Source organism: Pocillopora damicornis, chromosome 11, assembly GCF_964200805.1.
Source record: "Pocillopora damicornis chromosome 11, jaPocDami1.2, whole genome shotgun sequence".
NCBI lineage: Eukaryota > Metazoa > Cnidaria > Anthozoa > Scleractinia > Pocilloporidae > Pocillopora > Pocillopora damicornis.
In genome coordinates, this window is record NC_142680.1 from 9,149,348 (window position 1) to 9,170,963 (window position 21,616).

The 21,616-nt window shown below is 37.3% G+C and overlaps 1 protein-coding gene across 6 annotated transcripts; it reads left to right on the forward strand.

Annotated features, from left to right (window-relative positions):
• The first annotated feature begins 720 nt into the window (after positions 1-720).
• On the forward strand, positions 721-14,563 carry LOC149037344 (angiopoietin-related protein 7-like). Of its 6 annotated transcripts, none has more exons than XM_089188016.1 (5): positions 721-996; positions 1,118-1,498; positions 12,309-12,464; positions 12,586-12,966; positions 13,531-14,563. In XM_089188016.1, exons 2-5 carry the CDS (start codon positions 1,258-1,260, stop codon positions 13,809-13,811), a joined length of 1,059 nt encoding a protein of 352 aa, XP_089044142.1. In that variant the 5' UTR covers positions 721-996; positions 1,118-1,257; the 3' UTR covers positions 13,812-14,563. The 6 variants fall into 6 exon arrangements, with proteins under 6 accessions (XP_089044142.1, XP_089044143.1, XP_089044147.1 ...); XM_089188017.1 differs by having other exon boundaries at positions 722-996; positions 13,534-14,563; XM_089188021.1 differs by lacking the exons at positions 721-996; positions 1,118-1,498 and adding an exon at positions 5,239-5,493 and having other exon boundaries at positions 13,534-14,563.
• The last annotated feature ends 7,053 nt before the right edge of the window (positions 14,564-21,616 follow it).

The following is a 21,616-nucleotide window of genomic DNA, read 5'->3' on the forward strand; positions in this document are numbered from 1 at the left end:
TCTTGATGTACCCTGATCTATCTTCCTTCTCCTTTTATCTCCTTCATTGTTCTTCAGCTACTTTCATTCATCCTCATCCTCCTTCAGCTACTTCTTCATGTACCCACGTCCATTTTCATCCGCCATCGTTAACCTTCAGATAACTTCATCTTCCTTCATCTACCTTTATCTGTCTTATCTACCATCTTATACCTTCATTCACCTTCATCTATCTTCATTTACTTTTATCTACCTTCAATTATCTTCATTTTCATTTTCCTTCTTCTACCAACATTCATCTTCATCTACTTTTATTTACCTTCTTCTAACTTTATCTAACTTCGAATCAATTAACCTTCAACTTCCTTCATTTACTTTCATCTCCTAAGTACACCATCATTTACCTTCATGGGCCCTATTCTACCTTCAAGCACCTTCACCTCATTTTATTTTCCTGAATGTACCAGACTTTGCCTTTATTTAACTTTATCTACCGTCATCTACCCTTATCTACCCTAATTTCCGTTCACTTACCTTATTCTAACCTCATCTACGGTCATTCACCTTCAACCATCTTCATCTCTCTTTTTCTATCATCTTTTACCTTCATCTTCTATCATCCATGAAAAACCTTTCAAGAAAGTGCAGATTTTGACAGTTGTCACTTAAAACGCTAATTAATCACCTTTCTGACGATCTAAATTTCAACAATTTCTGGGGAGCATGCTATGTATTTACTCTTCCAAGGACTCTATTTATTCAGCGAATATTAATCCGACCCCCCTTACTAATCCTCGATCGGCGCTAAGCAGTGAACTCACATCATGTAATAAGATTTCTATCCTTCAGGTTCTGCTCTACTTTTTCTGGCACTCTCTGTGACTTATCAAATTCTACCATCAACGCGGGCATCCCCAATAGATGGCCAAAAGAACACTGCAGTCTGTTTGGAAAAAATAATGAAGGAAGTCACCCAAGTTCGATTTGCGGTTAAGGAGAACAAAACATTGGCGAGATGTAAGCACGATTCCTCTTCGTTCATGTGTTTTACTACCTTTATTAAAATTTACTAATTTCTTTTTTTATTATTATATTTCAAGAGAAAACAAACTGTTATTCCCTTGTATTTCATTAACAGCTAAGAACTGCGTTGAGCTCTACTATTCCGGTCAAAGGATCAGCGGTGTTTATACAATCGACCCAGATGGCTTAGGCGCCTTTAATGTCTAATGTGACCAAACTACTTCCGGTGGAGGATGGACAGTCTTTCAGAAGAAAATGGATGGCTCCATTGATTTTAACCGCACCTGGAATGACTACAAATGTGGCTTCGGTAACTTGGTCGGTAAATTTTGGCTCGGACTGGACAAGATAAACCGTCTGACACAAAACAAAACAAAGAACATGCTTCGAATAGATCTGGGGGTAACTACGCGCCAAACTGTTCACGCTGAGTATGGATGGTTTGGGATTGGGAACGCGACGGCTGACTACCGCCTGTACATTGGCAATATGACAGGTAAGTAAACCGTCTTTTTAAACATTCATCGTTCGCTTTTTATGTGTTACCTCCCTATCGACGTCTACTGCCCCATTGACACCAAAGCTTAAGAGCTGTTTTGCTAAAAACGATTTTGAATTTGTTTCTTCAGAAAAGCTGCTTAAGCTGATGTTTATCCACATCAAACTTAGCAAATTAACAAGTTAGTGACAACTGGAATCCTATGGAAAACTGATTTTTAATTCAATCCCTTCTCCCAACTCCACGTAATCTACAAAGAATGGTTCGTTCTAGTGTATGCGCGTTTGAGTGTGTTTTGCTGTTAATTCTGCCCATACCTAGTTTAGTCCACGCTCCTCCGTAAATAGTTTTCTTAAGCTGCTTGAGATAGAAAATTCATTGAACTCGGCTTTACCAAAATCATAAAATTTGAGTATTTATTATTTTGCCAGATATTTTTGTATTTGGATATCTGCCCTACTTCGTCGATTGGCGTAGCTATCGAGTTTGAGGTGTTATCTTAATCCTAACATTATGGAATTTTGGTATTCATTATTATCATTTTTTAAGCAGATGCAACTGTTTCCGTTGATTCCCTCAATCCTCACAAAGATCTCATTTTTGGTACTTGGGATAGAGATCCTGCTTATTGTGCTCAAAAAAGAGGCGGAGGCTGGTGGTATGGCAACAGTAGTGCTTGTGCTGTTTGGTCGAATCTCAACGGAATTTATCCGCATTGTCGAAAGGAAACCTGGGCCGATATCCATTGGGGAAAATTAGATTCAAACAGTCCCGCGGGCAGCGCCCCCATATCAACTGAAATGAAAATTAGACCAGTGGATTTTTTTTAAAACTTTCTGACAGCAAAGTGTTTTTGTAAATAGTGATTTCTACGTCCTTTGATCAGTCGACTTCGCTTTTATTACAATTGTGATTGGCAGATTGATGATCGAGTGGCCTTCCTTGAATTTGAATGAATTCCACCGGGGAAACACCATCGTTAAGCTGCTTCCCTCGCGACCAGGCATCAAGTGCAGTTATTTACATGCATGGTGATGTTGATTCTTTTTTACGTACCTATCATTGTTGATTTGAAATTAATAAATTACTTCGCTTGCTGTCGAAATTAAACCAAAATATCTGTGAATTCAGTTTTTGAATATCTGACAAAGAAATAAATCCGGACCAATTGATGCTGTTTTGAAACGTTAAGAAGTACTTTGCACGACAAGAAATAAAACGTGTATTATTTTCAACGCCTTTTAATTCTAGATTTTAAAATGCTAAGAATTCGCAGATTAGAAGAAATGATCAAATTATACACTCGATCATATATAGCTGATCAAATGCGATTTTAGAAAATAATCTTTTCATCACATCGAAATTAATTCAGAAGAATTTATATCTATGGAACGTTCTAAGCTACTAGCTGCAGTTCCTAAATGTTTTCACTTATTTCTACAGTTTTTACGCTTTCTGATATTTTATAAAGCTTCACTATCTTAGGGCTATCAATCAAGCGATTTAAGATTATCTCAAAATATGTAACTTAGGATATGCAAGTTTTACCGTGTGAAGAAATAAAGACTGTGGTACATCATTTATGCACTTACGTCAATAGCTATGCGATAGCGTTGTCATTCGAAAACCTATCATGCTCGAGGGTTTTCAAGCCTACAATGATTATTCATTTTCATGTTTGCTAGTGAAGCTTCTTACGCACGATAAACAAGCATTTGAGACTGTAAAGGTATAGAGGTGTAAGTTGGGAACCTAATTTTATCACGAATTGGGAAAGAACTTCGCAAGTACTTTATTTTGCATTTCTTGATGATACAAAAAAACTAACCAAATCAAAACATAACAAAAGAAAAAGCATATGTGCCCCAAACTAGGATATCATAGATACGAACAGAAAACGCTATTTATACTCTCTTACAAATTGAAAAGAAAAAAAAAGTTTAAGTCTGCTGTGCTAAATATCTGTCCGGTCCGTATTGAATATTACAAGGATAGAATGTGGCAGACAAAATCCAAGTAATCACATGCGTTGAATAGTGCATAGTGTTAAACGAACTCGACAAGAATTTCTGACTACGATGCTGACAGATACAAAATCAGTTAAAATGACCGCGTGCTATAAGCGTAGTAGTAAATCGTATCATGTCAACCGTATGCCAGTTCGAACTGAAATACAAAAACCAAAATAGAAGCTAAGGTAAATAACATATCGAAGTTAACATAATGCAAATGAAGGAACTGTCATCGCTAACATTGCAATAACGACCGTAACATGGAAGTGTCAAATATAATCGGCACCTTTATTGAACGTAAGGAAGGCAAGAAAACGGTTAATAAGCTACACGTTGTTTAACTCGGACGATACCCTTATGTTTAATAACCTTATATTATATTGGAGATATGGACCTAATCATGCACGATTCCGAGCGTACAAAGAAAAAAATAACTAAGCTATCTAGTAACGATATAGGCCATTTGATAGGCGATAAAGTGAGACTTAACTGAAACGAATAACAATAGAAAAAGCCCAGGAATTAAGCCCGAAAACAAGGAATCGATTACTTACTTGGTTTGCACACGCACTGAATTTGACTTGATATAATAGATGAGTAACAGTGTAGGGAGGAACTATGGCCCAATGTCGAGTAGAAGTTGGCGAAGTAAAATCTACACTTGAACTGAACTAACCGGGTAAAACCTCGTCAATGTGTCTAATTAAAGAACACACTCGCCAAGCCTGTTCTCGTGAAAATATCTAATCAAAGAACACGCAAGCCAAACCTGGCGACAATAACAATTTCCTATAACCAAAATAGCAGCAGAGGGTTGGTCAACCACGGCAGATTGAATAAGTAAGTAGGACCGTGCACGAAAGTGACAATTACTTGATAACATCTACGGTATAGTAAGTTCCTGCGACAAGAACTGAGTTAATATCACATTACAAAACCAACAGTATAAGTATATCTATCATTTTGATGATTTCTTTTTTTGAGAAAAACTGAATTTAAAGATGAGTTTTTACAAGTATATCTTTTCTTCAGAAGTCAGGGTAATTCAAGTAAGATACAGTGAACGGTAGACCACGAACTAAGCAATATTAGCAAATGATCTCTTTAGCATTTTCCAATTATTGCTTGACCGTGATTCTCACAGCCTCTCGAGAGCAAAAGACTTAACTGGGACTTTTTCATAAATTTTTCTTAGATTTTCAAGGAATTCTCTGTATGTTTGGTGCGTAACTGCCTCAGGCAAGGATTTGGTGGCCACGAGAGAAAGCCTAGGAGAGAAAGCCAACTGTGAAGGCGCTTTCTCGTTTTGACAAATTGAAATATAACCTGTTTTGATAGATTTGCAACAATGATAATAGAACCGGCGTCAAAAGTCTCGCTTGATATGATTTAAAGCAGAAATTTACATCTACTTTTACGGAGACCTTTCAAGAAGTAAATTTAACCTCTTCGGACGAGATAAATGCCAATAAAAGACTTTTAAAAACGGCCAGAGTGGTCAAAATAGCTTGATTTTCAAAATCCAAGTTTAAAAGTAATTAAACATCCAGCTTTGAATCAAAACAGTACAATCCGATGGTTTGTTTCTTTTGCCGTCGTCTACGATAAGCTTGTCGGCGTATTACACTCAAAACTTCCTTTCAGAGTTTAAAACTCTTCCCCTGGATGGTATTTACGTTTGACGTAAGGCGATTAACCATGACAGATTCCGTGAAAGTTTGCACGAACTCTCTGCAAGACCACTCAAAAGGATAGGATGGTCATAGCACGTACATTATTCGTGCAACTGACGAAAGGAAATCTGTTATTTTTGGGCCATATTTGCTATGCAGCCAAACGCTGGTCTCTCCCAACATCCGGGTTAGTATCGAGTTTGAATTCCGTCGAGTTCTCTAATCGTAGTCCACGTGCAAGAATCATTTCTTAATTAGCAAATAGTTGTTCGAGGATTTACAATGAGTGGCAATCGCCGAGGAATAGGTATGTAACATCTGATGCATATAAACTTAGGTAAAAAGGGGAGCTTAGAACTAATGCTTACTTTTTCAAACGTAAACATTTTCGTAGTACATAGAATGACCTCCTTTTACAAAGGTTTAGTTTCAAGTTGGCTGCCCTGGAAATGCTTGCCAATGTCGAGTCAATGGCACGGTGGACGGCTACGTTTAGTTTTTGACAATATCTCCCTAACAAGTTAGAATTAAGCCTAAGCATTTGGCTGATTTATCGTCGTTCGTGCCAAAATTCGTCTTTTCCAAGAATTCAAAACGAATTTGTCCACACTCGGTGGAAACAACTTAAACATCTATTTTTTTCGTATTCGGCTCTTAGATAGACCCTAATGTGAGATAGACTATTGCATTCTTTGTTTGCCTCAGAATCGATGCATTTTTAAGGAGATAAGTATCAAAGGAATATGGGAGCAAAGTTTCGAGCAACTTTTGTAGCTTTGCACAACAAACAGAAACATCCTTGGCCATTAAGTATAAAACCTAAAGAATCGTTATAAACAAGAAGAACGAAGTGTCTTGGGCAGTTTGAACAGCTTTCATGGGATCTTTTACTTTTAGTGCAACTGAAAATAAGCACAAACAGGGCTTTTAGCACAAAATGGCATTTTTATGAGTAGGGGATATACTATATTAAATGGTCGACAATCAACATAATTCGATTCCCTCGGACTGACTCCACGGATGAACTACCCCCTAGCCAAAGTACCTGCTCAAAAGGGGATCTACAAAATTATTGTATTTTTATCTTGTTTTCCTCGTAGTTTAAGTTTTTCAGTCTATTGATATCGAAAAGATATTCGCTCTCACTTTATCAAAGCTGATTTATAATCGAGTAAAAAAGGCATAAGGTTTCCTTAAAAAAAATCAACGGAGTACATCTCTTTAAAGCCAAAGAGTATGGGCGGCCGTCACCAAAAATACAAGGATGTCAAATAGATCAGCAAATACAAAGATGGTGTAAGGATCAGCTGCAGGATAGCATAGCTAATAAAGGAATGGCATGGCCAAATTATAGACAGTCTAGTTTTCCTTCGTGAAAAAGAACACCCTAAACATGAATAGTTTAGCCAAATGAGAAACGGTCTAGTAGCCCATGTTGAGTTGGAACATGAGATTGTGAAATGGACTAGCTTAATTACGAATAGCTTAGCGCTCATTTGCAATACAGTACTCAAAGGGTGTAGCGTTGAGTTAAACGGCTCAGGGTAACGTCGAGTAGCACAGCGTACGCACAAATGGTGTAGCGTTGCGTCAAATGGCTCAGCGTAATTTAGAATGGTACAGTGCACACACATATGGTGTGGCGCTGCGGGAAATAGCTCTGCGTAATGTCGAATGGTGCAGCGTACATAAAAACAGTGTAGCGTTGTGTGAAATGGCTCAGCGTAATGTCGAATGGTACAGCGTACATACAAACAGTGTAGCGTTGCGTGAAATGGCTTAGCGTAATGTCGAATGGTACAGCGTACATACAAACAGAGTAGCGTTGCGTGAAGTGGCTTAGCATAATGTCGAATGGCACAGCGAACACACAAATGGTGTAGAGTTGCGTGAAATAGCTCAGCGTAATGTAGAATGGTACAGCGTAGACACAAATAGTGTAGCGTTAGGGTTAATAGCTTTGCAAAACATCAGACGCTCTATCTGAACATTAAATTACTTAGTATTACTTGAAATATTTCGATGTTGTGGCGAATCGTCGTGGCGTGACGTCAAGGCTATGACATTCCTTTATTAGCTATGCTATCCTGCAGCTGATCCTTGAGCCATCTTTGTATTTGCTGATCTATACGACATCCTTGTATTTTTGGTGGTGACGGCCGCCAAGGCATCTCGCCGAAACCACCAAAAATACAAACCGCAAATGGAACAGCGATCTGCTGGGGGTATGACGTCATCAAATGTGAAGACTGACACGAAACCATTACATGGCGTAGTATAGTCTTCACTTCGCTTTGCCGTAAAGCAGAGCCAATTTGGTAAGTTTCTCCTCTTTTTTCACTGCTGATATTGCACTTATTCGTTGTCGTTCATGAAAGCGTCAATTAAAATAGCAACGAGACTGAATTCTACCACGGTTTGCCGGCCTCCCGGTTTACCACAGTTTGCACGCGTTGGTGGGCCTGAACATGTTTATAGTATTAAGTAGTGTTATGACGTGCATCAAATGTCAATTGTCGAGCTCCCTTTTCTTTCTCCGACTCACGCTTACTTTTCAATGAGAGTCCAACTTCAACGGCTCTTTGAACATTGGAGGAGTACGTGAGAAGTTGAATATTGTGTGTGCCCTGGACGCCATGGTAAGAAAACTGCTATCCTTGATCTGTTTTGACATTTTTCGATCAAAGTGATATCGGAATGCTTTAATTGGTGTGCTGGACGATAAGAGTGAGCTAAGAGAAGTCATAATATTTATTATTTTAAAGAGGTGTACATTATATTGCTTTGTTTATTAATTTTTTCCTGGGTGCAGTGATAGTAAAAGTAAGTTCCATTTTTATTTTGTCGATCAAACGTAGATTACATGTCTGGACTGGAAACAGTTAAAGGGTTTTTTTCGCGTTCCAAAATAGTTTTTGCCAGAGTAATATTTTTTCTGAGTTGGTTTTGCGCGCATACATACTTATCTTCTCTGTGCTCTTTCCCATTCCGTAGTCATCACGTATTAAGGAAGGCTAGTGCCGACACCGTAATGCACGTAGTTGTACGTAATTGTCCAACTCTAGGTCGAGTTTTACCGTTCGATCTGTTACCGTCGCAACTTGCTGAATAAAAACTATTGCGTAATTCAGACAATTGACAGGACATCTTGCTGTTTCGTCGTTTGTTTCGGTAGACGTATTTAATTACATTTTTATTTATTTTTACATTTCTGTACCTCAACTATTAGTTTTTGTGATTATTATTATTATTATTTTTATTATTATTATTATTGCTACAGACTGAGTTCAGTACATACTAGTTATATTGACTCACGTACTCCTGCAATGTTCAAAGAACCGTTGAAGTTAAACTCCCTTTGAAAAGTAAGCGCAAGTCAGAAAAGAAAAGAAATGAGAGCTCGGCAATAGACATTTAATGCACATTTTAATAATAGTTGAGTTTAATAGTTAAATTAATAGTTGAGGTACAGAAATGTAAAAATAAATAAAAATATAAATGAAAAGTAAGCGTGAGTCGGAGAAAGAAAAGACCTAACGCTACACTATTTGTGTCTACGCTGTACCATTCTACATTACGCTGAGCCATTTCACGCAACGCTACACCATTTGTGTGTACGCTTTACCATTCGACATTATGCTAAGCCACTTCACGCAACGCTACTCTGTTTGTATGTACGCTGTACCATTCGACATTACGCTAAGCCATTTCACGCAGCGCTACACTGTTTTTATGTACGCTGTACCATTCGACATTACGCTGAGCCATTTCCCGCAGCGCTACACCATATGTGTGTACGCTGTACCATTCTACATTAAGCTGAGCCATTTGACGCAACGCTACACCGTTTGTGCGTACGCTGTGCTACTCGACGTTACCCTGAGCCGTTTAACTCAACGCTACACCCTTTGAGTACTGTATTGCAAATGAGTGCTAAGCTATTCGTAATTGAGCTAGTCCATTTCACAATCTCATGTTCCAACTCAACATGGGCTACTAGATTGTTTCTCATTTGGCTAAACTATTCATGTTTAGGGTGTTCTGTTTCACGAAGGAAAACTAGACTGTCTATAATTTGGCCATGCCATTCCTTTATTAGCTATGCTATCCTGCAGCTGATCCTTACACCATCTTTGTATTTGCTGATCTATTTGACATCCTTGTATTTTTGGTGGTGACGGCCGCCCATAAAAGAGATCACTAAAGGGCTTACGGCATTTGCTTAATGGCGTATACGTGAAGACACGCTGTTTAAGTAAATTACAGATCGTCAAGTGTTTGAATGACAGTTTTACCTCACTATCGTACGAGTTAATTGAATGATGTAAACGAATCTCTGGTCGTTTTTAACTCGTGAATTGCGCGCATGCGCAAGAGCGAGTTATAGATACGATGTGGGGAATGGATTTGCTCGCTCGCTCGCTCGCTCGCTCGCTCGCTCGATTGGTCGATTCCTGTAAACTTTTTTTAGATTTTAGGCTTTTGAGTGCATTTTATAGTTTTTGGCGAGCAATAAACAGACAAATGGCGACCTTTGTTGCTAAGAATAGTGGTGGGATGAAAAAGAAGCCAATGATATTCTTAAAAGAGTTTTTTTTTTCGTTTTAGTTTCAACAAGCGGCGCCAGCGACTGGCAGGCATGCAAGGATTCACACTGAAATAACAGAACAACCTTCGTTTTTCATAAAATTGTAATTTACAATCCTTGAACTTGAAAACAATCCGAAGATTCCTTGAAAATATCACTTACTGCGAAGCGCTCGGAGTTTACAGATGTTCAAAAGCTTTTTCTGTTATAGCGTGAGATTGAGGACAAAATTGATCATTACGTTTCGTCGCGTGTGTTTTTCCTGTGTGAAGCAACAAAAGATGCCGGCGACTGACGAAATAACAAGTTAACACGAAAATCAGATAACACCTAAACAAACAATTTTAGCTACCGATTTTCAGTGAATTTTTAAAGAACAATTTTCTTTTAAGTTTCAAGACAATTTGAAGATTCAACATACATACAACGTACTAAAATGCGAAAGTTACACACTACAAAATTGATAAATAGGCCTGAAATGAAATTCTATCTTGTTATTGATCATACGTTGCCTAGCACGTGACTTAAATCTACCCAGGCGGAGATCCAAAATGACGGTGGCAGGCTTGGCTTAGTTATATCACTTAAAACTCGTTCCCGTTTGTCTCATTTGATAAAGAGGGAATCGTTAATGTTTTCATTAAGACAGTATTGCCTTGATTTTCTAATATTTACAACGAAAGACAGTAAATTTCACTTTTCACCCACATTTACTTCCAACCTTTTCTTTTGAACCAGAAACAAAAATGGTAGACGTTTAAAACACATGACATCATCCACCTTGTCAAATGTAGTAGCATGATCATTTCAATTGTAATGCCTTCTTATCCCAACGTTACTTTGTTTCTTTGCTACATTAGCGAACACTGAACTACTGCTCGTACTCTAGATATGACAGTCAACCACAAAATTCCCTAAACCAGATAACATTAAACATAATCTAAAAAATCATGTGTCAATTCACGAGTTTGCTCACAGAGCACTTTGATTTGATGACGCAATCAGTTAGTCATTTGAGAAAAACACGTGCACAATTAAAAAAAAAATTATTGTTAGGGCTGGCCACTGGCAAAAGATGTTCGCATGTAACAAAGCAAGGTTAAAAATTAATTCTAAAACTATTCACTGTTCGTCAACTTATCTTATGTGCCAAAAGGAGAAACCACTAGTAAGGGGATTTGATCTCATTGGGACCAGAGCCAAATATCTTTGTTTTTGGTGTCGGTATGGAATACATATATATATATATATATATATATATATATATATATATATATATATATATATATATATATATATATTCATAGCTTTTCATGCAACTGAAAAAATCAAATCGTTTACTCTTAGGCCTCTAACGTATCATGCAATGAATATTTAAAATATTTATATATATTTATATTTAATTTTACCATACTATGCCTAATTGTCTTTTATCCACGTCCTTTGCCTTTATTTAATTTCATCTACCCTAATCAACCTTAATTGTCTTCATCTCACTTCATCTACCATGTTATTATCTCATTTACCTTTATATCCTTCGTTGTTCTTCCTTGTCCTTCCTCTATCTTCTTTTGGCCTCATCTACCTTCATCAACCTAAAATTACAATCATTGATCTTTATCTATCTTCCTCTGCTTTCATCTACCTTCATCTACCGTGGTCTATTTTCATCTGCCATTCTTTCCTTTCAGACCTTCATTTGCCTTTGCATGTCTGTCTTTATATACCCTGATCTATCTTCCTTCTCCCTTAGTTTCCTTTCATGTCCTTTAGCTACTTTCATTTATCCTCATCCTCCTTCAGCCACTATCTTCATCTACCTACATCCATTTTCATCTGCCATCATTCACCTTCAGATAACTTCATCTTCATTCAGCTACCTTCATCTACCTTATCTACCATCTTATAACTTCATTCACCTTCATTTACCTTTATTACCTTTATTTACCTTCACTTATCTTCATTTTCATTTTGCATCTTTTGCCATCATTTATCTTCATCTACCTTTATTTACCTTCTTCTAACTTTATCTAACTTCGAATGAATTAACCCTCAACTTCCTTCATTTACTTTCATCTCCTAAATATACCATCATTTACCTTCATTGGCCCTATTCTACCTTCAAGCACCTTCATCTAATTTCATTTTCCTGAATGTACAAGACTTTGCATTTATTTAACTTTATCTACCATCATCTACCCTTATCTACCCTAATTTCCGTGCACTTACCTTATTCTCCCCTCATCTACCGTCATTCAACTTCAACCATCTTCATCTACCTTTTTCTATCATCTTTTACCTTCATCTTCTATCATGCATGAAAAACTTTTCAAGAAAGTGCAGTTTTTGACAGTTATCCTTTAAAACGCCAAAAATCACCTTTCTGACCATCTAAATTTCAACAATTTCTGAGGAGCATGCTATCTATTTACCCCTTTATTTATTCAGCGAATATTAATCCGACCCCCCTTACTAATCCTCGATCAGCGCTAAGCAGTGAACTCACATCATATAATAAGATTTCTATCCTTCAGGTTCTGCTCTACTTTTTCTGGCACTCTCTGTGACTTATCAAATTCTACCATCAACGCGGGCATTCCCAATAGATTGCCAAAAGAACACTGCATTCTGTTTAGAAAAAATAACGAAGGACGTCACTCAAGTTCAGGACAACAAAACATTGGCGAAATGTAAGCACGATTCCTCTTCGTTCATGTGTGTTACTACCTTTATTAAAATCTATTAATTTATATTTTTATTATTATTTTTCAAGAGAACACAAACTGTTATTCCCTTGTATTTTATCAACAGCTAAGAACTGTGTTGAGCTCTACTATTCAGGTCAAAGGATCAGCGGTGTTTACACAATCGACCCAGATGGCTCAGGTGCCTTTAATGTGTATTGTGACCAAACTACTTCCGGTGGGGGATGGACAGTCTTTCAGAAGAGAATGGATGGCTCCGTTGATTTTAACCGCACCTGGAATAACTACAAATATGGCTTCGGTAACTTGCTCGGTGAATTTTGGCTCGGACTGGACAAGATAAACCGTCTGACACAAAACAAAACAAAGAACATGCTTCGAATAGATCTGGGGGTAACTACGCGCCAAACTGTTCACGCTGAGTATGAATGGTTTGGGATTGGGAATGCTACGGCTGACTACCGCCTGTACATTGGCAATATGACGAGTAAGTAAGCCGTCTTTTTAAACATTCATCGTTCGATTTTTATGTGTTACTTCCCTATCGACGTCTACTGCCCCATTCACACCAAAGCTTAAGTGCTGTTTTGCTAAAACCATTTAAAATGTGTTTCTTCAGAGAGGCTGCTTAAACTGATATATGTCCATTTCAAACTTAGCAAATTTAGCAAATTAACAAGTTAGGGACAACTTGAATCCTATGAAAAACTGGTTTTTAATTCAATCCCTTCTCCCAACTCCACGCAACCTACAAAGAATGGTTCGTTCTAGTGTATACCCGTTTGACCGTGTTTTGCTGTTAATTCTGCCCATACCAAGTTGAGTTCGCGCTCCTCCTTGGATAGTTTTCTTAAGCTGCTTGAGATAGAAAATTCATTGACCTCAGCTTTAGCAAAATCATAAAATTTGAGTATTTTCTTATTTTGCAAGGTGTTTTTGTATTTGGATATCTGCCCTACTTCGTCGATTCGTAGCTATCGAGTTTGATGTGTTATCTTGATCCTAATATTATGGAATTTTGGTATTTATTATTATTATTATGATTTTTAAGCAGATTCAACTGTTTCCTATGACTCCCTCAATCCTCACAAAGATCTCATTTTTGGTACCTGGGATAGAGATCCTGCCCATTGTGCTCAAAAAAGAGGCGGAGGCTGGTGGTATGGCAACAGTAGTGCTTGTGCTGTTTGGTCGAATCTCAACGGAATTTATCCGCATTGTCGAAAGGAAACCTGGGCCGATATCCATTGGGGAAAATTAGATCCAAACAGTCCCGCAGGTAGCGCCCCCACATCAACTGAAATGAAAATTAGACCAGTGGATCTTTTTTAACATTTTCTGACGGTAAAGTATTCATGTATATAGTGATTTCTGCGTCCTCTGATCGGTCGACTTCGCTTTTATTACAATTGCGATTGGCAGATTAGTGATCGAGTGGCCGTCCTTGAATTTGAATGAATTCCGCCAAGGGAACACCATCGTTAGCTGTTTCCCTCGCGATCAGGCATCAAGTGCATTTATTTGCATGCATGGTGATTTTGATTCTTTTTTACGAACTATTCATTGTTGATTTGAAAACGCTGCAATTAAAAATTAGTTCGCTTGCTGTCGAAATTAAACCAAAATATCTGTGATTAGTTTTTGAATATCCGACAAAGAAATAAATCCGGACCAATCGATGCTGTTTTTAAACTTTAAGAGGTAATTTGCACCACAAGAAATAAAACGTGTATTTTTTTCAACGCCTTTTAATTCCAGATTTTAAAATGCTTAGAATACGCAGATTAGAAGATATGACCAAATTATACACAACCATATATAGTTGATCAAATGCGATTTCAGAAAAGAATCTTTTCATCACATCAAGATTAATTCAGAAGGATTTATATTTATGGAACGTTCTAAGCTATTAGCTAGAGTTCCTAAATGTTTTTACTTATTTCTATAGAGTTTACGTTTACTAATGATTTTTTAAGCTTCACTATCTTAGAGCTATCAATCAAGCGATGTAAGATTATAACAAAATATGTAACTTAGGATATGTGAGTTTAACCGTGTGAAGAAATAAAGACTGTGGTACATTATTTATGCATTTACGTCAATAGCTATGCGATAGCGTTATCATGATAACCCAATAGGCTTCAAACCTACTATACTCGAGGATTTTCAAGCCCTCAATGATTATTCATTTTCGTATTTGCTTCGTACACACGATTGACTGTAAAGACTGTAAAGGTATGGGGTGTAAGTTGGGAACCTAATTTTATCACAAATTGGTAAACAACTTCACAAGTACTTTATTTTGCGTATCTTGATAATACAAAAAAACTAACCAAAACAAACTAGGATAGATACGAACGGAAAACGCTATTTGTAATCTCTTATAAATTGTCAGTGAAGCCCTGGATAAAGAAGGATTAAAATATGATTTCGGTCACGGTATGGCAAGGAAATGAGCGTACTTTGACCCTTAATTGTCTGCACTGTTCTAACATCTGATGAAACTGCAAATTGATCAAAATGAACGATGAAAATGTCTTAAATTTCTCTCCCAAAGTCACGGAGTAGCATGAATAGCAAAAAAGCGATCAGAAAGGCGATCTTTACTCGTTATTAAACTATCGTAAATAGGCAATATTTACATGCCCATTTGTCATTTTGCAGCTTTCTGAATTTTTTGGCAACATTCCCTTTGCTAATCAGGCCATAACAAATGTGAGCTCGTGACAACATCAACGTAATGCGCTATCTTTACGGAAGGCGGAACTTGTCCGTAAGGAAGAGGCTCTATATTTACGTTTCTTTACGCAAGAGTTAAAGATGCGTAAATTTGCGATTTCATACGATAAGCTTGTCGGCGCCTTGCACCTTAAAACTTCCTTCCAGAGTTAAAAGCCCTTCCCTTCCCTTAGACGGTGTTTACGTTTGATTCAGCTTTGTTCAAGGAACGCTGAATACTCCGCTGAAAGGCTGTCAAGGTGCCAGATTACAAATCTGTTCGTCAAGTTTTAAAAACTTTACAAAAACAGCAAATTCAGTCCTTGCTTTGGAATAATAGTGAATTCGACTGTCGAATCGCACTCAAACGGTGATTTTTCTCAAAATAGTTCCTTTGACGTAAGGCGAGCAAAGCGATAGTTCTAACAAGATTTCCGGCGTTTGCTATTTGCTGAATCATCTGCATTCAAGAGTTTGTAGTCCAAAATTGTAAAAGAACGTAATACGATTAGTTTAGAGAATGTGTATCGCTTCCGTTTACTACAATAACGTACCGCACTAAAAGGAAAAATTTATCAATAAGTAGCATGACATTAATCGCGCAACTAACGAAAGGAGATTTGTCATTCTTGGGCCACTGACTTATCATGTGATGACTGCTTTAAAATATTTGCTATGCAGCCATACGCTGGTCTCTCCCACTATTTCAGTGGCTACTTAGCTTGGATCTTGGTACCACCACGAGTTTGAATTCCGTCGGGTTCTCTAATCGCAGCCCACGTGCAAGAATCATTTCTTAATTAGCCTTTCATTCGCTGGTCAGAATATCATTTATGATATTTAACATCAGGAAATATCTATTATAATAGGAATAGGATGGTCGTAGTACGCAGAGCATTTTCCGCAAATTAATAAGACTAAAATAATTGCGGAAGTCTAGAGTCCCACGTAGGACTTAAAATAATGGAAATTTGTCTAATAATTTTTTTTTCTTTTGGCAAACATTTAAAAGACCGTCATTACGCACAAACCTTTATCAGTTCTTGCTGGGAGCACGCAGAGACGGAAAAGCGATCAAATTGGAGAGGCAAGTGCACTTGATAGTACTTAGAGGTTCTTTTAGTCTATTTGCTAACTGGTTGTTAGGGAGTAGTTGTTCCTCTGAAGCCTTTCTAATTAACGTTTCTGAGCAAGACCAAGCCAGGGGATAGGATGATCATAGTACGTAGAGCATTTTCCGCAAAATTAAGTCTTAAATAATTGCGGAAGTCTATAGTCCCAGGTAGGACTTAAAATAAAGGAAATTTGTCTGTTATTTTTTGTTTTCTTTTGGCAAACATTTAAAATACCTTCATCATGCACAAACTTTTATCAGCTCTTGCAGGGAGCACGCAGAGACGGAGACGCAATCAAATTGGAGAGGCAAGTGCACTTAACAGTGCTTAGAGGTTCTTTTAGTCTATTTGCTAAATGGTTGTTAGGAAATAGTTGTTCCTCTGAAGCCTTTCTAACTAACATTTCGGACAACACCCCAAGATTTACAACGAAGGCAATCGCTGAGGAATAGGTATGTAACATCTGGTGCATATAAACTTAGATAAAAAACGGAGCTTCGACCCAGTGCTTATTTTCTCAAACAAAAACATTTTCGTAGCACATAAGTTGGCTGCCCTGGAAATGGCTTGTCAATGTCGAGTAAGTGGCTCCCTTACAAGTCAGAATTATGCCTGAGCTTTTTGCCGATTCATCGTCGTTCGCGCCAAAATTTGTCTTTTCCAAGAATTCTAAACGAATTTGTCATACATTCGGTGGTAACAACTTAAACATCCATTTGTTTCGTATTCGGCTCTTAGATAGACCTTAATGCAAGACAAACTATTGTATTTTCTGTTTTGCCTCAGAATCGATGCATTTTAAGGAAATATGTATCAACGGAATGTGGGGGGCAAAATTTCGAGCCATTCTTGTAGCTTCGCACGACAAACAGAAACACCCTTGGCTATTAAATATTAAACCTAAAGAATCGTTTTAAACAAGAAAAAAAGAGTGTCTTGGGCAGTTTGAACACCTTTCATGGGATCATTTACTTTTAGTGCAAATGAAAATAAGCACAAACAAGGTCAGAATTATGCCTGAGCTTTTGGCTGATTCATCGCCGTTCGTGCCAAAATTCGTCTTTCTGAAAATAAGTACAAACAGGGCTTCTAGCACAAAGGGGCATTTATATGAGTAGGGGATAAATCATATAACCCACTGAGAATCTAAAGATATTCTGAGCTCGGTGTTCATTCAAAATTGCAAAGAGTAAAGATAAAAATCTGTAGCAACGTCGCACGGCAACATCCAGGAAAATGTCGTTACCGAAAATGGGAAGAAACTAGCGCCAGCATAGCTGGTAACAATTCAAAGTAACTGATCGACAATCGACATAATTCGATTCTCTCGGACTGACTTCAAGGATAAACTGCCCCTAGCAAAAGTAGCTGCTCAAGAAAAAATGTTCGATTGACAAGACTGTAAAGGTATCGAGGTCCATGCTCCAGACCAGTGTAAGTTGGGAACATAATTTTATCCCAACTTCACAAGTACGTTATTTTGCATATCTTGTTAAAACAAACAAAACAAAACAGAGCAAAACAAAACGAAAAACATATATGTCCCAAACTTGGATAGATATGAACGGAAAATGCTATTTGTAACCTTTTACGAATTGTCAATGAAACCCTGGATAAAGAAGGATTAAAATTTGATTTCGGTATGGCAAGGAAAAGTATTTACTTTGACCCTTAATTGTCTGTGCACTGTTCTAACATCTGATGAAGCTGCAAATTGATCAAACTCGACGGTGAAAAAGTCTTAAATTTCTCTCTAAAAGTCACGGAGTAGTACGACTAGCAAATACCGAACATGGAAAACTCGTCATAAATCTTACACAAGTGTTATGTGGTCCGACTCTTCAAAAAAGATGGCGACTGATCATTAAGCTACTTAGAGACACTGAAGTAAGATTTTTTTTATTTGTTTTCCTCTCAATTTAAAATCTCTGAAATACAAATCCAATAGTTTTGTTTAAAAATGCGCAGAAACACTTTTTTTCGTTTCTTATTATTGACTAACGTCTTTCATGTTGAGAGAAATTGAAACAGTTTAAATAATCTTCGATAAATCTTAACTGTCATGTCATTTAACCTTTCGGTCGGTTCGCCTTTGCGGGTTGACTTGCGGCCAGCATGAAGTCGTTGAATTTCCAATCCATTACGTAAACGGGTTGCTGCCACTTTTAAGTCGCTTCAAGGCAAAATTTCTTCTAACAGCATCAACACAACATCAAGCAGACTAGAGTTTTTAGAATATCGAGAAATATCAATAAGGGAATTATCTACTGAAGATGATACAATACAAAATTCCCCAAAATAACATCATAATAATTGAACGGCAGCCAGTAAGGAGAATTTCTTATGAGATCTTGAGAGAAAAAGGCCGATAAAAGGATTATCACGGCTATCACTGCACTAAAGAATCTATTGAGCATTAGAAAGTGGACCGTGAGTAACTACAATCTTCCGTCATTAGGATTTCGAGTCCTTAACGCGCAGATAGTGTCAGGATTAACTTAGGCATGAGCGGCATGTAGAGATTATAGTAGGGTAAAGTTAAGTGCGATAGGTTGAATGAATGTGAAATTAGAAACAATTAAGATTTAGATGGCGAATAATGAGATTTGGCCTTTTGTCACCAGCCTCGGAGGCAGGTTCTGGGCGAAAATGGTTGCTAATGGTAAAATGCACATGCGTTAGTTATAAGACTCGACTCATAGATGCCCGAAAAGGTTATCTGCTGTTTTTTTTCTTTTTTTTCAAGATGATGTTCTTCAGTGATTTACATAGGCATTAATGGAAAAGAACTCCGAGTACTGCTAGGATAGGAATGTCGAAATGGGATGCTATTGCACAATAATGATGTAAATGAAGACGTTCAATTTTAATCCTGGTGATTTGTTATATTTTTTTTACTATGAGTCATTAAGGCGGGTATGCAGACGTTTTTATCTTTCTCCGCGAGTGCCTCAAGCACTTGGTCGTTGAGAGTTTTCTGTCTTTTCTTTCACGATTCAAATATGATACGACAAGTGAAGAAGGAATGACTTCTCAATTAAAACTTGAATAAGTTCTTTCGAGCATCCTGAGAGTATTAAATATAAACTGTAGTAAGTTAGAGGGTTCCCAAAAGTTATGTTGATTTTCTAGATAATGAAACAAATGCGCGAGCGTAGGTATCCTTTATGGCGACGTTCAAAGCTCCGCCCGCATTATTTGAGGATGATTTTAAGTTATTTACCGAGTAGAAATATCAATTCCTACCTTTGCAATGTTTCTAATTAAAAAAAAAACATTTGTTTAATAAGAACTTAAGTGGCTTATCACCTTTATGCGTGCCGAGAAAGCGGGCGGTTCCTCTTTTTTAACCTGGATTAAAAAATACCCTGACCACTGTGGAAACTATTTCGATCAAAACAAAATTGTTCAAATAGTCTTAGTCGATGGTTTATTTGTTTTTATTTTTATAACGGAAGTAGAATTCAGCCACTTCACCGCTTAGTAAATATATGATTATTTTCGCTTTCCAAAGTCTGAAGACTGTGTTTGATTAATCATCAGCTAATAATAAACATGTCGAAACTACCAGACAGGGAAGACATCGACATGTAAGCGTGTGATAAAATAATAAAAGAAAATAAATTATACACTCAAAACTAAATGTAGCTTTTGAATTAAATCTCAGCTCTGAAAGAGAAATGGGTACTAATTTTGTGAATAATATATATACCTGATATTTTTTTGGGTCAACAATGCCGTATAAGACAGGTATATGTCGGTAGCTTGCAGCAGTATCGAACCAGAAGGAATATATTAATGAGTAACATTGTATTTCCCATAACACGCAAACAAATCCGCCGGTCAATTTCCTTGCGGTCACAAATGTGATATTCAATGGGTGTAACGTATCTCTGGACCTATCCATTGATTGATTGATTGATGAGTGAGTAGTGAGTAGTGATTGATGATGTGACTGCTTGGCCGCCTGACTATCAATGAGTCAAACTCATTTTATACGCTCCATGAGAATCTGAGTAAGCCATGATATATCGTCACAAGATATCCACTCTCGCTCTATCAAAGCTGATTTATAATCGAGTAAAAAAGGCATAAGGTTTCTCTGAAAACAAATCAACGGAGGACATCTCTTTAAAGCCAAAGAGATCACTAAAGAGCTTACAGCATTTGCTTAATGGCGAATACGTGAAGACACGAAGTTTAAGTAATTGACAGATTGTAAAGTGTTTTGAATGACGGTTTTACCTCACAATCGTACGAGTTAATAGAATGATGTAAACGAATCTGTGATCGTTTTTAGGTGACGCAATCAGTTAGTCATTTGAGGAAAACACATAATTAACACGTAATTAAAAACAATTTGTTGTTAGGGCTGGCAAAAGATGGTCGCATGTAATAGAACAAGGTTAAAAATTAATTCTAAAACTATTCACTGTTCGTCAACTGATCCTACGTGCAAATAGAAGAACCACCGGTAGGGGGATTTGGTCTCATTGGGACCAGAGCCATATATTTTTGTTTTTAGTGTCGGTATGGAATACAGTCGTAACTGCATCGGCCACAAGACAAGACAAGATTTGAAATTTTCCAATATCATTTTTCCGTTAAACGGCTAATGGTTAAACCATTTCGAAAGTTTTTAAAAAAGTGCGAGCGGACTGTTCCTGATTCAAAAGCCTTGTCATGTAATTCTCCCCTACTGGCGGAAACTGTTTCGTAACTCACTTAAACTTTCTGATTTTGGTGACTTAAAGTAAATTATACTTGCACTTTTGCAATTGAAATTATAGAACCCCTTCGTGGGTGGGTCAAATCAGACTAGTTCGAAATTGGGGCCTGGTGAGATTATAAATCTCAAGAGGTTGATATCTCTGCAGAGGCATTTCTCACTCACTTACCTTTAAGTGATTTAAGAAAGTACCTGTTTTCAGAAGATTTCAGGTTCTCATTCGCGTAACTGCTTTAAATATAGCCAATGAATCTTAAAATTGCAACTGGTGCTTTTCATCCGTATTTAAGGGTTTTGTTTGATAACAAACAGGATATATTAGGTAATCAACTTTGTTCATAATACCAAATTACCTTGTTATTCTCTCCCATCGAGGCAGTACCGCGGTTTCTTGAGAATGTTACCCCGTTCATAGAATTTCTTGGGGTCAACTGAAATTGATAAGACAGTGATATCACTGCTTCCCATTCTAATCACGAACAGTCATAGAAGGAATCTAATTCCATATTCATAGCTTTTCATTGAACTGAAAAAATGAAATCGTTTACTCTTAGGCCTCTAACGTATTATGCGAT